At 44.4% G+C, this 15000-nt stretch overlaps 1 protein-coding gene across 1 annotated transcript in view; it reads left to right on the forward strand.

Moving 5' to 3' along the window:
- The window catches only part of LOC308170304 (A disintegrin and metalloproteinase with thrombospondin motifs 20), a gene marked incomplete at its 5' end in the record, with an annotated part of 80157 nt that overhangs the window by 30397 nt on the left and 34760 nt on the right, over positions 1-15000 (forward strand). Inside the window, 7 exons of the mRNA XM_080545073.1 lie at positions 8335-8480; positions 8712-8893; positions 9499-9635; positions 9916-10033; positions 12767-12862; positions 14337-14503; positions 14775-14904. Of these exons, the coding sequence (XP_080401199.1) occupies positions 8335-8480; positions 8712-8893; positions 9499-9635; positions 9916-10033; positions 12767-12862; positions 14337-14503; positions 14775-14904 (976 nt within the window). The remainder of the gene's footprint in view (positions 1-8334; positions 8481-8711; positions 8894-9498; positions 9636-9915; positions 10034-12766; positions 12863-14336; positions 14504-14774; positions 14905-15000) is intronic.

Genomic DNA, 15000 nt, shown 5'->3' on the forward strand with positions numbered 1-15000 from the left:
CAGTCGTACACAGTGCTACAACGCTACTAAATTAGCCAGAAGGCTCTGAGAAGATCCGCACAGCCTGAACATACTTGAGAATGACTTAAGAGAAACGGAAACTTTTCTATATTGATTTTATTTAGTAAAATGGTAAAGGAAGGGGGCGCTTAGGTGGCGTAGCGGGTTAAGCGCTGACCATGTGACCGCAGGGTCCCCGGTTCGATTATGGCCGGGGACATATCCTGCATGTCATCCCTCCTCTCTCTCTCACCCATCCTTCCTGTCTAAATCTTCACTGCAACTGTCAATAAAAATGAAAAAATAACTTTAAAAAAAAAAATTTGGTAAAGGAAAGATGCCCCCCCCCTCCCCCACCCTGGCTGTCTGTAAGACGTGTGTGTGCCATAGTGATGGGCATTCCCAATCTTTTCAGTGAGCCGACTCTGTTCATTCGGCTCTTCGTTAAAATCAGCCCATTCAGCGTCATTCTGACTACAGATTGGTCTTCATGTTTTCAGTGGAATCCAATAACCTTCTTCTTAATATGAAAATAACCTTATTTAGCAACGTGTTTAATGTTTATAAAAAAAAAAAAGTGAACTGTAAAATTAGATTAGGCTATACATTACACTATTACACTCATAAGTAGCGGGCCTTCTGGATGCAGGTGTCATGAAATTATGACAGAAAAGCAGTGCTCTGTCAGCTAGCAACCTGTGCTCCTACCCTGCCAGTCTGCACTGATATTAGAGGAGCAGTAACAAATGCAGCAACTTCGCTGCTGGACTTAAGTTACATTTTGGGTGTCATATACCATCAAAGGGGACATGGATGGAAATATATAAAAATGCACAAATTAGTATCACTTGGCCCTACCCCTCTATCCCAACAAGAATCGGGACACCCTACCCCTATGCGTGAAGGAGTAAGGCTAAATTGTAGGGGTAAGGGGTGTATTGGGATTAGGCCATACACTGCAAACAATATGTGACAGCAGCTGGTGAAAGCGGGAACCAAGTCGGCAACCAATTTAATGTTCTGACTTTTATTCTGAAATTTTTAAATAAATGTCAACGTTGTTGAAAATCAATGACACACTCGCTAGTCAAGCAATGCAATGAATTGGGTAAGTAATCCCCACGACTACCTAGTTAGTGTTTTGGATTGGTTGCCGACTTCCCGCTTTCACTAGCTGCTGTCACATAATATGAGCTAACACCGAACCATAGATCCCCAAAAAGAGATCAACATAGGGCACAAAAGCAAGGGAAAACTCCCTGGTAGGAAGAAACCTTGAGAGTCCAAGGGGGACCCATCCTCTTCTGGCTGATCAGGTGTATAAGGAAGCAATTTACCATGAGAGGAAGGGATGGTAAATGAGTCCGCAACCCCCGCCCTCGAATGGTAAATTGCTTTTCTACAACAGCCACCACATAATATAAAAAATAAATACACAGTTGTAACATTAAATTAATGTATTTACAATCATTAATCTTTCAGAATACATACGCATATCCTTCCGCCACAGAATATAGTCCCATAAACAAGATCAACGATTGCATTGTAGGTCAGCACAGGTGTTCTTAATCAGATTGATCAGGAGGCGCATTGATACTGGAAATGCGGTCTGAACTGTGGGTTGTTGGAATATTTACCACTGTTGCTAGCCAATCAGAATCCAGTATCCAAACATGCTGTTGTAGAAAGGAATATAATGGGTACCTATGACATACCTATGATTTGCCCAAATAATGGATTGATGCATATGCAAAACGTTCTGTATTCATCTGTATTAGGCTATCATGCAGTTACAGTACCTAAAAATTGAAAATCTGTGAAAAACCCTAATTAAAATATTTGTTATTATAGCCATAACAATCAAATGTATACTGTAGCCCTGCGTTACCAGAAACAATGTTGGAACAGTGTCAAATCAAGTGTAAACTGAAAGTGTGTTATTGGAGTATGTCTCAAGGTTATTCATTTCACAAATCATGCTTCTTCCCATGATAAGGAATGTACAGTACTGATGCAATCTCATGAGCATTTCATTGACCATTCATTTCACATGCGTCTTTGAGTCTTAGAAAAGTGCTAGCCTACATGTAAATAGCCTTAATTTGGTGTATTATTATTATTATTATTATTGTTATTATATTTAAAAATAATAAATAAATACAAATAAATACATAAAATAATAGTATGCATTTCACAACCAATCTTGGCATCTTCCCCCGACAAAAGCCCAGACAGCTCAAATCACGATAAACCATAATAGGGGCATAATAGGAAATAAAATACGGTCTCTGTTATGTCCCAGGCTGCTGAAATATGAACTGAATATTCATATTTGCACTTCCAGTTTATTGGATACAAACTCGATCATTGCATTCGTTCTATAGAAAAAAACTGGCCCAAGTGCGACTTACTAGTGCCATCTAGCCACCGAGGTCAGTGTGTGCACATGGTCAGTTTGAGCTCGCCTCAATTCACACGCCGCAGAGGCACGAATGAAACATGCTCGATTGCTGCATCGTCACACGCAATATATTTGGCTTTTATAATTCGAGAACATTCCACTGAGCCGCAAACCTGCTCTCGTTTCAGCCAATTAGAGAGAGATAGTGAGGTTTGAAAAGCAGAGCCAGCAGAGAGAATAGAATTTTGTTGGCGGGGGCCATGCTGTCTTGGCTCAGGGTCCTGGCTGGCTGACAGACTTGTCCTCCGATGCTGTGAGCTTGAGCTCAGGCTCTGTGACTTGTATCAATGTCACTCTCGGCTAATCTCGGGATGTTTCCTGGATGTTGCCACTTTGATTACCCTATCATCACAGACCCAGGGATTTGGGCTAACAAGTGCATTTTTTGTTTGGTTTTGAGTTTCTTTTTTCTTTTTTGGGTTAAAATGATGTACAGTAGTGAGCTGGCTTTTCTGGATTGGATTCTAATGGTGTATCGAGTTTTGATTGATGAGCGGAAGGTTGCTTTTGATTTTGAACATGACTGTGACTAATGTACATGGTGATATCCAATGGAGTAGCTTCCTCCAAAACAAAAGTGAATTCAACTCAGTGTTGTTGCTGAATTATTATGTAGGCGGAGCCAGCACATTGCATCTAATCATAGCTCACAGTTGAGTTTTGTGTAATAACATAAACATAATTGAATACCTAAACATTACTACCAAAAGTGGGTTTGACAGTACAAAGTAAACAATAGTAAAACGATTAGGAAAGAGAGAGAGAGAGAGAAGAGGAAGGAGGGAGAGGTGGTCTAACTCTGTTCATGTGAAATGAGAGAGGAAGACCAAAGGTAAAAGGCAAAGTGTCTGTGAAGTACAGGTGAATGGAACAGCTTATCAGCCAAACCACTCATTCAGACTAATGACTACCTTCCACTGCAGCGTAGATAGAAGAGGGAGGGAGGGTTAAACTCAGGGTTGCATCATACCTCTCCTCCCCCTTGAACACGAGAAAGAGGAAACTTGTATTTACTCCACTGAAAATGATTTAATACATCAAATTCAGAACACTAACCATGAAATGAGAATCATAAGCCTCATCATCCTCTGCCCTCATCACTAGGCCTCCCATACACTCTGTGTGAATATCCTTCCCCTTTTATCACCGGACACCTCTACCTGTCTGTTGAAGTAGAACATTGAAATATGAAACATCACTCAAGCATACGAAAAAGTTATTAGACACCTGTACCGTAGTAGCTTACACTGTTTCGACGAAATGATCTCCATGGTGGTCGCTACAGTCTTGCACGGTTAAATTAAAATGTTGAAATTTAAACGAGTGTTAGCCGGGAGGTGTTTTGTGTGTGAGGAGCAGAGGGAGTGTGTTGCCTGATGTCAGGCCGTCAGGGACAGAGACAAAAATCCGAGCCTGCTGTGGCCACGGTTGGTGAACTCCAACCTGGAGCTGTGAGAACCTGAACATGAAAGGTGATGCCTTTTGGAAATGGCCGTGTGAAAATGAGAGACTGGAAGGTTTTTAAATCAATCCCCCTGCCCTCTCATTCCCGCCGTGATGTATGGCTTTGGGAGAAATGATGTGCTCTTCAGCAGCAATTACAGGGCACAACCTCTCAACCAGCCAGCTGAACTCTCCACAGAGCAGATGCCGCCACTGAGGCTTCTCTCAATGGGTTAGCGTTCGCTGCTAACTATATTCTCCTCCGCTTCACAAGTGGGGTTTACCTCTCTAAACATTGTTTAGCAGTGTGTGTGTGTGTGTGTGTGTGTGTGTGTGTGTGTGTGTGTGTGTGTGCGTGTGTGTCTGTGCGCGCGTGTGTGTTTGTGTGTGAGACATTCCTAATTTGAAACACATGCCCAGCAACAGCTGGGCAAGTTACTCTCACAAGGTCTTCAAATGTCCCACTGCATTCTCAATTGAGGACACATTTTGACGATCCTTCTAGGAACGCGTCTGCCAGAGCCCTAAACAGTTGTACTAGCTTTACCAAAACCAAACTTTTCACATCAGTGTTTTCCAAGGCTGTATTTGTGCACCCCTAAGAGGGGCTAATTGGAATCGAGCATGGCCCCCAGATGCTTCCACAGAGCAAAACACCCCCCCCACACACACGTACTCACACACTCGGCAGATGTTTTTTTTCTTCCTTTTTTTCCCCTTTCTCTTCTTCATCTTTCTTTTTTTCACCCACATCACCTTTTCAAGCTAAACAAAACGGTTGTAAACATGAAGTGCCAGCAGGGAGTGGAATGCCTTAAAGGCTTACAGGGGCTTTGGTCCTATCTGACAGCCAGTCCCTTGTGTTGACAGTTCCTCAGGTCTCACCGCCTGGCAGCCCCACGGTGGTCCAGGGTTGTCCTATACAACCCCCCCCCTAAAGGAGGGGGGTGGGGGAGGGTGGATAGGGGGGGGATACTTAGATTTTGGCCAACAATCCCCTTAGGAGGGGAGGGGGAGTGGCAGGCTGAGAGAGTTAGAGGGAAAGACATTTCTGAGGTAATCAAAAACAACTTTGGGTTGAGATGAACCGGTGCCAATAAGTTGCCATCTTGCCTAGTACTTACCGCTGTGTATCTAGCCTATTGTGAGGCCTCTTTAGGGATTCAATCTCTTCTAGGAGTGCTTCGAATGTTTCTCATACCACCTCAAACCGTTATGTTTCACATTTCCTGAGAGGCCAGAGACCTTTCATGTTTGGTGTTTTCTCAACCATAAGGCCTGCACCAGTTACTATTACTGTGTGGAATCGATTTACGGTACGTCTACTCATGTGTATGAGTGGGTTGTTTTAGCGCATTCCATTTCAGGTCTTTAAAACTAATCTAATATAGCTCTGAATCCACTGCTAATGCTGTTACAGCATGGGCTGTACTGTAATCTTCAGTTTGAAGGGGAACCTTTTGCTGGGGAATTATTTTTAAAAAGCAGCTCATTACTCAAACCATGTCTGAATTATGGAAATGTTTGTGGCTTGTTTGATACATAGCCCAGAGCTGTTAACACCTGCCTGTCATTGTGTTTTTCTCTTCCACTCCATCATGACTTTTTTAAGTAGTATTACACTAGCACCAGACAGAGCAGTGGTCGTGCCAGAGTCAGGGTTGTGCTGTATAGAAGGGAGGATTGCAGGTGTTCACCCCAGGTCAAGGCACTGCTGCCAATGCTCAAGCATACACAGGGAAACCTGGTCATTTCCCTAGAGACGTCTTTGATTGATATCCTTCCTGGCTTAATAGGGTAATTATAAACATTCATGTGAGTCTCTCACACTGTCAAATACTGTAAGCTCTGTTCGATTGGGGGCGTGGATTTTTTTTTTCGCAGCGCAGTTTTAAGCAGTAAGCTTCACACCCTAATCTTCGTAATAACTCTCGGCTTTACAGTTCAGTTGAGTGGGCGTTAGGCCAACTGCAAATACTCAACCCTTGTAATGATGGCTGAACTTGCTAAAGAACATAGCATGGAACGTTAGGAATACAGACCATAAATGAGAATGACAACAAAGTTTTAATACGAGCATAATACCCTTCTTAATACTGAGCGTGCCCTGTTTGGAGCACCCTGTGTGCAGGGGGGTTTGGTCACATGGCGTCTATCTGAACGAGGAGAAAAGCGCACCTGATGTCAGGCCAGTAATGAGCTCTGTTACTCTGTTATCAGAACTCTAGGGTTTCCTTATCGCCATGCCACTGCTCTCCGCGTCTGTGTGCCCGGACGACGGGCTACCTACCGAGACAGACGCCGTCTTGTCCCACATTCTTTCACTGAAAAGGACCCTCCGCTATCTTAGCCACGGAGAGAGGGGAGATTTGGTTACACAGTGCAAAATGGGCTGCCATGCTTGCTTATGAAAGCAGTGTTACCACTTCTTGGCAGGGGTTGGTACATCATGTTAGATATGTGGCATCTTAATGCCTCCGTGTCTTGATCAGTGTTGGGGGGTAACAGGTTACAAAAGTAAAAAAAACAAAACAACTTTTATGAGTAGCATAGTATTATAACAAGTTACTGTGTTCAAATTGTGTTCGATTATTACAGTTACTTTTTTAAGTAATGCATCTGTTACTTTCAGAACCATATCTCTACCGCATGTTACCTATTTTAAAAGCCTTGTCCTCCTGTTAACAGAGTTCATGCTTCAACTCTGGCTCGCTCCTGGTCCTCTGTTTAGAGTGTTATTACTGGTGGAGGGCAAAGAGAAAGTCCCTGTGATAGAGCTTTTATCTGGCCTGAAAATTCATGACTGATAAGCCCCTCAGGGTTTCTTGTCTTCCTTGCATCTACTCTACCTATGATGTATTACGGTTATTGTATATATGAATACTTTTTTTTACTGTGTGCTGAATAAATAAATAAAAACGACTGGCACAGCTCAAGCCCGATATCTCAGGCTTTTTATGCGAAAAAAGCCTGACTTTATCCATTGAGCACAACAAAATGAGTTAGAATACGAGAAAGCCACTCGCTGAGAAGAGTGGAGAGTCACAGAGGCAAAACCTTACCTTATCGACAACTGCACTTGCACTTCTTTACTTCATAGCCTTTATAGACCACCTTATATATTTACACAGATGAGCCAGATCTTGCTGTTTGGTGTTGCCTGTTTGGTGTTTGGTGTTGTTGCCTGTTTTAGCGCCATATCGTTAGAAAAGGCTTTACACGGTGGAGAGAGCTCCGTAGGCACGCTGCCACACAAGATTATGTCTAAAGAAAATCGAGAAAACCATGTGATCAGACCCAGGATAAGGTCAAAAAAATTAAGATTCTGTCTGTGAGTTTTTTAGTAGTGAATAAAAAAGATGATTTTGCGTCTGTCATTGTCATATCATTAGCATTGTATTTATTGCACATATTATTTGGCCTTTGTTGTACTTATTGAAGTACTAAAGGAAAATCTGCACCTTTTGTGGAGCTCTGTGCTGAGTGGTGAATGGACAGCATTATGTAACAAATAACATACTGTATATTACTTTCCATGCAAAGTAATATTGTAATGTACAGTAACAAGATCACTTTTGTTAAATGTAACAAGTAATATGTAATATATTACTTTTTCCAAGTACTTCACTTTTTCCAACACGCAACTATTGATGTACATAGAGCCAATGTGAAGAGGCTATTAAAGGTGTGAATGGGAAGCATATGCTGCCATAGAGTGATAAACCCTTTTAATGTCTCTCCCATGTTTTTCATTAAACAGTTTGTCCGTTGAGACGTGGTCCATAGGTCACTTTCAGTTTCCACTTCTGCTGATGAAAGCCCTTTCCCAGTCATCGGAGGCTTAGCTCATTTTGAGAAATAGCTGGGCTGTCCACACGAAAAGGCGGCATGTGACACCAAGCTGAGGAGGAATTTAACGGAGACCTGGCTTCGCTCATTGAGACGAGAGCCAAGTTCATTTGAAGATTTTTTATTGGCTAGCCCCCTTTGGTCAATCCATGATGTAATAAAGCCTGACAACGTGGAAGTGTTGCAGTGCACCGACGTGCAGGATCTGGCTCCTGTCAGTAACACTGTCGTCCCCCTTTCTTATCCCCATGCAGGGGTAGAGCCCGATTCCCACAGCTGGAGAACTTGGATACATTCCTCAGGGGTAAATGATAGCAGGATTAGCGTTCCCCCAAGTTTTTCTTTCAAGATATAGTTTTACATCTAAACAGGGGATTAGGATGGGGAGGAAGAACAACACTCCCAGCTGTGGTTTGCGCTAAATCTAACTGCTCTGGCAGCGCTGAGTCGACACACTGTGTTTGCCTTGTGGCCTTGTTGAATTGTGCATGTTAGCAGGAGTAATCTACTACAGTCTTTACAAGATGTTCCCATGTGTAAGTAGTGTGTGTGTTTGTGTGTTTTATTTTCTCCGTGTGTAGCACTGCAGGCACGGGATGTGTGTGAATAAGGAGCTGGACCTGAGACCTGTCCATGGAGAGTGGGGTCCCTGGGGACCCTACAGTGCGTGTTCCAGGACTTGTGGAGGGGGCACCCGGAGCAACTCGAGAGACTGCAACAAGCCTGAGTAAGAGTCTCACTGACCAGACGAAACAGACCATTTAGTAACAGTCAAAGCCATAATACACCTTGAGTAAATTCGAACGAATCAAAACAAACTATGAGCGGCAGTCAAAACAGTACTACACAAGAGTTGAAAACCAGACCAAAATAAGCTTCAATGAGACTCGATTCAAAAGGAAAGACTCAGTGTCAATGTTTTAATTCAGTTCTTATGTTATCTGGGATATTTTGACAGGCCCAGAAATGGAGGAAAGTTTTGTGTGGGTCGAAGAATGAAGTTCCGGTCATGCAACACTGAGCCATGTCCGAGAGGACGGAAAGACTTCCGCGAGGAGCAGTGCTCTCATTTCGACGGCAAGCACTTCAACATCAACGGTCTACCTCCCACTGTTCGCTGGGTTCCCAAGTACAGCGGCAGTGAGTACCCAGAATCCAATGCAACTCAATCACTCTTTATATTAGTGAGGAGGATTGACACAAAACATGGCTCTTGTCACTCCTTACTCTAGTCCCCCTTTTTTCTTCTCTTAAACAGACTTTGATGTTCACTTTTGGCTCAGCAGAGTCAGATTCTGTCAGTGTTTTTCCCTCTATGCTTTGTGTGATCTGGGCAATGGCCTAATGTACAGAGTAATCAACAGATATAGAAGCATAGGCCTTCCATATGATGTTCCTGGATAGCTTCCTGGATAGCTTCCAGGAGCATCATATGGAATGTAGGAGTAACTCATTTGTTATTGTGATGGTTTGCTCAGCTGGACAAAATTGCTATTTGGCAAAGGAAAGGAGGCTTTGGTGAGATTGTGAAGATTTTGAATAAGTAACCACGCTATTACCATACGTCTTATACAAGCACGCTGTATTACAATACAGCAGCCAATATGCTGTCAAACGGAACGTGACTTTTCCTGATACAAATGTATATGTTTCAGCAAATTAAACTGCTGACCTCAGCAAAAATGTATAATATAGGCCAGCTATAGAAAAAGTGTAGTTCTAACAGGCTTCTCTGTTCAATGTAGTTGTAATGAAGGATCGCTGTAAGCTCTTCTGTCGGGTTGCCGGGACCATGGCATACTATCAGCTGAAGGACCGCGTCATCGATGGCACGCCGTGCGGTCCAGACACCTACGACATCTGTGTTCAAGGCCTCTGTCGGGTACTGGGAAACCCTGTGCTGCCTAACATCAACAAGTCCGCTTCACTCACACACTGTTATGATACGTGCTCCCAGATACACTCTCTGTCGATCGGTATCAGAATTACACGTTGGATGTTGTGTTAAACTCACTCATCGACTTTTATTGATGTTGACATTTTGCATTACCGTAGCCCACTCACACACATAATCTTTTCACCACAAAGAGAGAGCCAGAAGTCGTTTTCTGGGTAGTTTTAAAAGATAGACACTGAATGAGTGTGTGTTTGTGCTTCCCCAGCAAGCAGGCTGTGATCATGTGCTGAACTCCAAGGCGAGGAATGATAAGTGCGGAGTGTGTGGAGGAGACAACTCCTCCTGCAAAACCCTCGAAGGGACCTTCAACGATGCTGAGTATGGTAAGCCTGGCTGCCCAAAGCGTACTCCACTGCTATTCCCCTGTTTTGAAAAACAGGCATTCAGTATATTTAAATGAATTGAACTACTTTTATATATGCACATCAACAGTGCATACAGTGCATGCAGTTATATATACAACATCATCTATTAGGTATGAACTGTTGGAACATAGACACAGAGCACATGGAAACGATAGGAGCGCTTGCTAGTAAAAGCAATCAACTGTGAACACTAATTTGCTGAAAGACAGTAATGGCTACGTCCTTGCTAAAAGGATAGGCTATCTTGAATAAGTCTCCAAAACCTGTCGAAAGCTGAGTCTTTCTGGAAGTTCTCTCGAACTAAACATCGACCTAGCGTCATGCCTTTGAACTCGTGCTTAGAACCACGTCTCTTCTCGATCCAACCGCTGATTATATCTAATCCACCTCAGATCAGAGAAGCGAAATAACATTAGCATAAATTACCGTGGGTATGGCTGCTCTGGTCATGTTTACTTGTTTTGCTTTTTTTTGCTTTTGGATCTCAATCTGTTTGCTGAAGAGTCCTGGGCCAAGCATGTGTGCTAAACCAGGCTTTGACGTAGCCCCCGAGAAGTTGATTTAGCCCAGGATGACATGAGTGGGAATAGATCCCAGGCAGGATATCCTTTCTCCAGCTAGGGTTCAGCTCTCTTTTTCTTTTCTCTCTCTCTCTCCCTTTCTCTCCTCTTGGAGGTCCTCTCCAGCTCTGCTGGCCAATAAACAGTTGTAAACAGCTAAGAGAAACACTGATTCAGGGATTACAGCCATAATCTAATTCTATGGTTCCATCCGTGAGCTCAGTGATGACACGAGAAGTCTTTCCCTCATCCTAACGATACTTTTACCAGCGAAAAAACCATCATAATGAGAGTTGGAAGTAACCTGTGGCTTCCACTTACCGGTACTTTGCAGTAGAAATGAAACAGCCCTTGCTTTCTTTGGAATGGTGTCTCAAGTTCTCTTCTAATGCGAAACCTCAACAATTCCAGGGGTTCCAACTGGGGGTGGTTGTCTCTCTCTCGAGGACTGTGTTTACTGTACATTCCTCGGTGGTGCTGTGGTCGCGTTCGATTGTGTGCGGTCAATGGTGAAGCAGGGCCCTGTGGAGGCGATGTGGGTTCCTCTGAGGGGGACCTCCTCGGCGGTTTTCCAGAGTTCACCCACCCCATGTACTTATGTGCTTATGCTGTCCTCACTGGTTAGAGAGGGAATTTAACATGCTACTTAAAACCAACAGCATGCACCGTAGGAGACTTTTACCGTACGCTGCCTGCCTTCGTTTTAGCACCCTAGTGAACAGGGGATGGAATGGTCTTGCGGAGGGTTACATTCCCTAGTAATTCTTGTTTTTCGTGTTTTAAGAGTGCACTTCAAAAGCCACTTTGTTTAACACTTAACTCATTATTTGTGTTTATCCCCATTGACTTACTGATCTTGTAAGACTGGAAGCTCTAAATGACAAACAGAAGAAGAAGTGAGGAAAAAGTCCAACTGTTTACGTTTGTGCTCCATAGGTCTTCTCTAAACACTAATAGACAACTGATACTTATTCTGATACTGCGCCTGGCATGCACATGGGTGATGTTGCCATAGTTCTACCTGTACAGTAGGGTTCCCCTCTAGTTCTAGGAGATAGATATAAGAATAGATGAATCTGTTTGGACCTGGACTGAATGATGTGTGTTTGAGTGTCCGTTTGGCTGAAGCGAGACATACTGTAACCTTTACTGATGCTGCCCCCGAGTGGCCCATGCCGACAGACCAGCTGGCTTCTCTCTCCCCCCCTCCCTCCCTCCCTCTCTCCACTCACACTCTTCTCTTCACCCCTCTCACCCATCTCTCGTCTATGTTCCCTCATCATATCTTTCTCCCTCTCTACTCTCTGTACCCTCTTTCTTTTTTCTGACCACTCCTCCTCTTCCCCCTATTCTCCGATTCCCCCTATTCTCTCTCGCTTCTTCCCTTCTCTCTCTCTCTCTCTCTCAAATATTTCCTCTCCCCTTCCCTTTCACCCCTATCCCCCAGCTGTCTCTGTTTTCTTTTTCCTCTCCGGTCTCTTTCCTCTCAACCTGATCCCCTGTTCCGTCTCCTCTCTCCTCACCTCTCTCCTCATCCCTCTCTCCATCTCGCTCTGTCACGGGATACAAACGGAGCGAAATTACAGGGCAAGCGGGCTCGACCGGGGAGTAATTACATATTATTTCACGGGTGGGCCTCTGTGAGTGAATCAGCCTTCTTCAGGTTATTTGAGAGCATACCTTTTTTTATTTTTCCGAGTGTGACATTTTAATCCCTACGGTTAGAGCCTGCCTTCTCATGGCTGATTCTAGAAGCATAGTGAAGCCATTAACTCAAGGTGGGACTGTTCAGTACCCCAGCACACATCAAAACCCTCTCACTCACCACAGTTTCCTGTTGCCCTCCGTCTCTCTCTCTCTCTCTCTCTCTCTCCATCTCTCTCTCTCTCTTACTCTGTCTGTCTTTATTTCTCCCTCTCTCTCTCTCTCTCTTACTCTGTCTTTCTTTCTTACTCTCTCTCTCTCTCTCTCTCTCTCTTACTCGGTCTGTCTTTCTTTCTTACTCTCTCTCTCTCTCACTCTGTCTGTCTTTCTTTCTCTCTCTCTCTCTCTCTCTCTCTCTCTCTCCGTCTCTCTCTCTCTCTCTCTCTCTCTCTCTCTCTCTCTCTCTCTCTCTCTCTCTCTCTCTCAGGTTACAACACAGTGGTGCGGATCCCGGCGGGAGCCACCAACATCGATATCAAACAGGTCAGCTACTCTGGGAAGCCGGAGGACGACAACTACCTCGGTGAGTGTGTGTGTGTGTGTGACAGCTATGCTTCGTACTGTCAGACTCCGTCACCTCAGTTCCCCTGAACTAGGCTAGCTGAACCATGTCAGCTCAGCTGAACCCATCCAGTCCATCACAATCCAACCTAAAGTGACATAGACTGAACATCCGATCGTCAAAACATCGTCTAAACATTGTGATCACCAGAGGTGGGCTCATCCAGCTTACGAGGGAAACTTTGATGTGACGCAAACTTGTTCTAACAATTCGTAAAAAATATAAAACCACATATAAAATTGACAGTTTTAGCCAGAGGAGCACTGAAATTGTGGGCCTCACAGGTCAATGTGATTATCCTGGTGCTCAAGCTTTAGCCAGTGACCTCTGGTTTGGGGACACGCTTTTCGGGAAGGGGGTGAGGAAGCATGGGTCAGTGCCAAACCACTGGTCATTTATACCAGTCAGAATGTATACAGAGGAAGCTTTGGAGGGTGTGGACCCATGTGGGTATGGGAGAAGGGTTCGTTGGGAAAGCAAACAGAGTATCAGAAAGAGAGGAAGATGAAAGAGGGTAGAATAGGTGCTAATTAGAGGCATGTGTATCCAGGCCAGATGAAAGTGGATAGGGCCTGGGTGAGATGGACCACAGCAATGGTCGTGTCCTGTGTGTGTGTGTGTGTGTGTGTGTGTGTGTGTGTGTGTGTGTGTGTGTGTGTGTGTGTGTGTGCGTGCGTGCGTGCGTGCGTGCGTGCGTGCGTGCGTGCGTGCGTGCGTGCGTGCGTGCGTGCGTGCGTGCGTGCGTGCGTGCGTGCGTGCGTGCGTGCGTGCGTGCGTGCGTGCGTGCGTGCGTGCGTGCGTGCGTGCGTGCGTGCGTGCGTGCGACTACTAGAGGAGCTCTTTTTGTCATTGCCTATCATACACAGGCAGTTAAGGGGTTACAGAGACAGACTAGCTAGGGGTCCTATGCTGGTCAATGTAAACAAAGTTGTTCCTAGAGACTTAATCACACACAGTGTTTCAACATGGGCTCTGGCATTATAATTACTGCATATTTTGAAGGACCGTTTTTGGGGGTGTATGTTACAAGGGGTAGTTGGTTAGTTGTTGTGGTATGTGTGTGTGTTTGTCTTTGGTGTTTGTGTATGTATTTAGGTACTTGTTTGTATTTGGAGGCAGCGGAGCTGCTTTGTTAGCATCGTAATGTCAGTTAATGAGAGTCACGCAGTCTAACTCTCAATGACTGTAATTTGAAGCCACCAATGTTTCAACATACCTCCATGCAACAATGGCATTGCAGAACAATTGGTTTGAAGTCGATGAATGTTCACATATAGCTTGGAATGTGAAAACTTGGCTACTTCGGCCTTCTCTAGAGACTTCTCAAAGCCTTAAATCAGCAAGAGTCTGAAATATTTCGGGAATATTGCTTATTTTGTTTTACGTTACGATGTTGTTGTTTTTTAAACATTATTCTCTCTTCTTTTCCTCTCAGCTTTATCCGACAGCCATTCTAATTTCCTGCTGAATGGGAACTTTGTGGTGGCCATGTTTAAAAGGGAAATCACCTTCAAGGGAACTGTCATTGAGTACAGTGGTTCAGACACCAAAGAGGAGCGCATCAACTGCACCGAGCGCATCGAAGAGGAGCTCATCCTACAGGTAAAGCTGACCTCTCTCCTCCTTTAGAACCGAGGGAAACGCTCTCTTTTTCCTCTCTTTCCTTGTCTCTTTCTCTTTCGTTTTCTCTCTCACACTCTCCTTCGACACATCATCCCTCTCTCTCTCTTTCTCTCTCTTTTTCTCTCCCTCTCACTGTTTTTCCTCCTTTTTCTTTCTATCCCTATCATTTTCCCCCCCTCCTCTCTCCTCTCTCTGTCGTTCCCTCTCCTTCTCCTAAGGTAAAACGGTTTTATCGTCCCCGTTGCCCCAGGTTCTGTGTGTGGGGAACTTGTATAACCCTGACGTGCGCTACTCCTTCAACATCCCCATCGAGGAGCACAGGGAACAGTTTGTGTGGGACCCCTCAGGATCCTGGCTGGAATGCAGTCGCATGTGTCAAGGTAAGGCTGTGGTCCTCTACACTCAGACATATCATGTGTCAAGGTAAGGCCATGGTCCTCCACACTCAGAGACATATCAATCAATCATACAAGTAC

This window comes from Nansenia antarctica (assembly GCF_963989245.1).
Source record: "Nansenia antarctica genome assembly, chromosome: 14".
NCBI lineage: Eukaryota > Metazoa > Chordata > Actinopteri > Argentiniformes > Microstomatidae > Nansenia > Nansenia antarctica.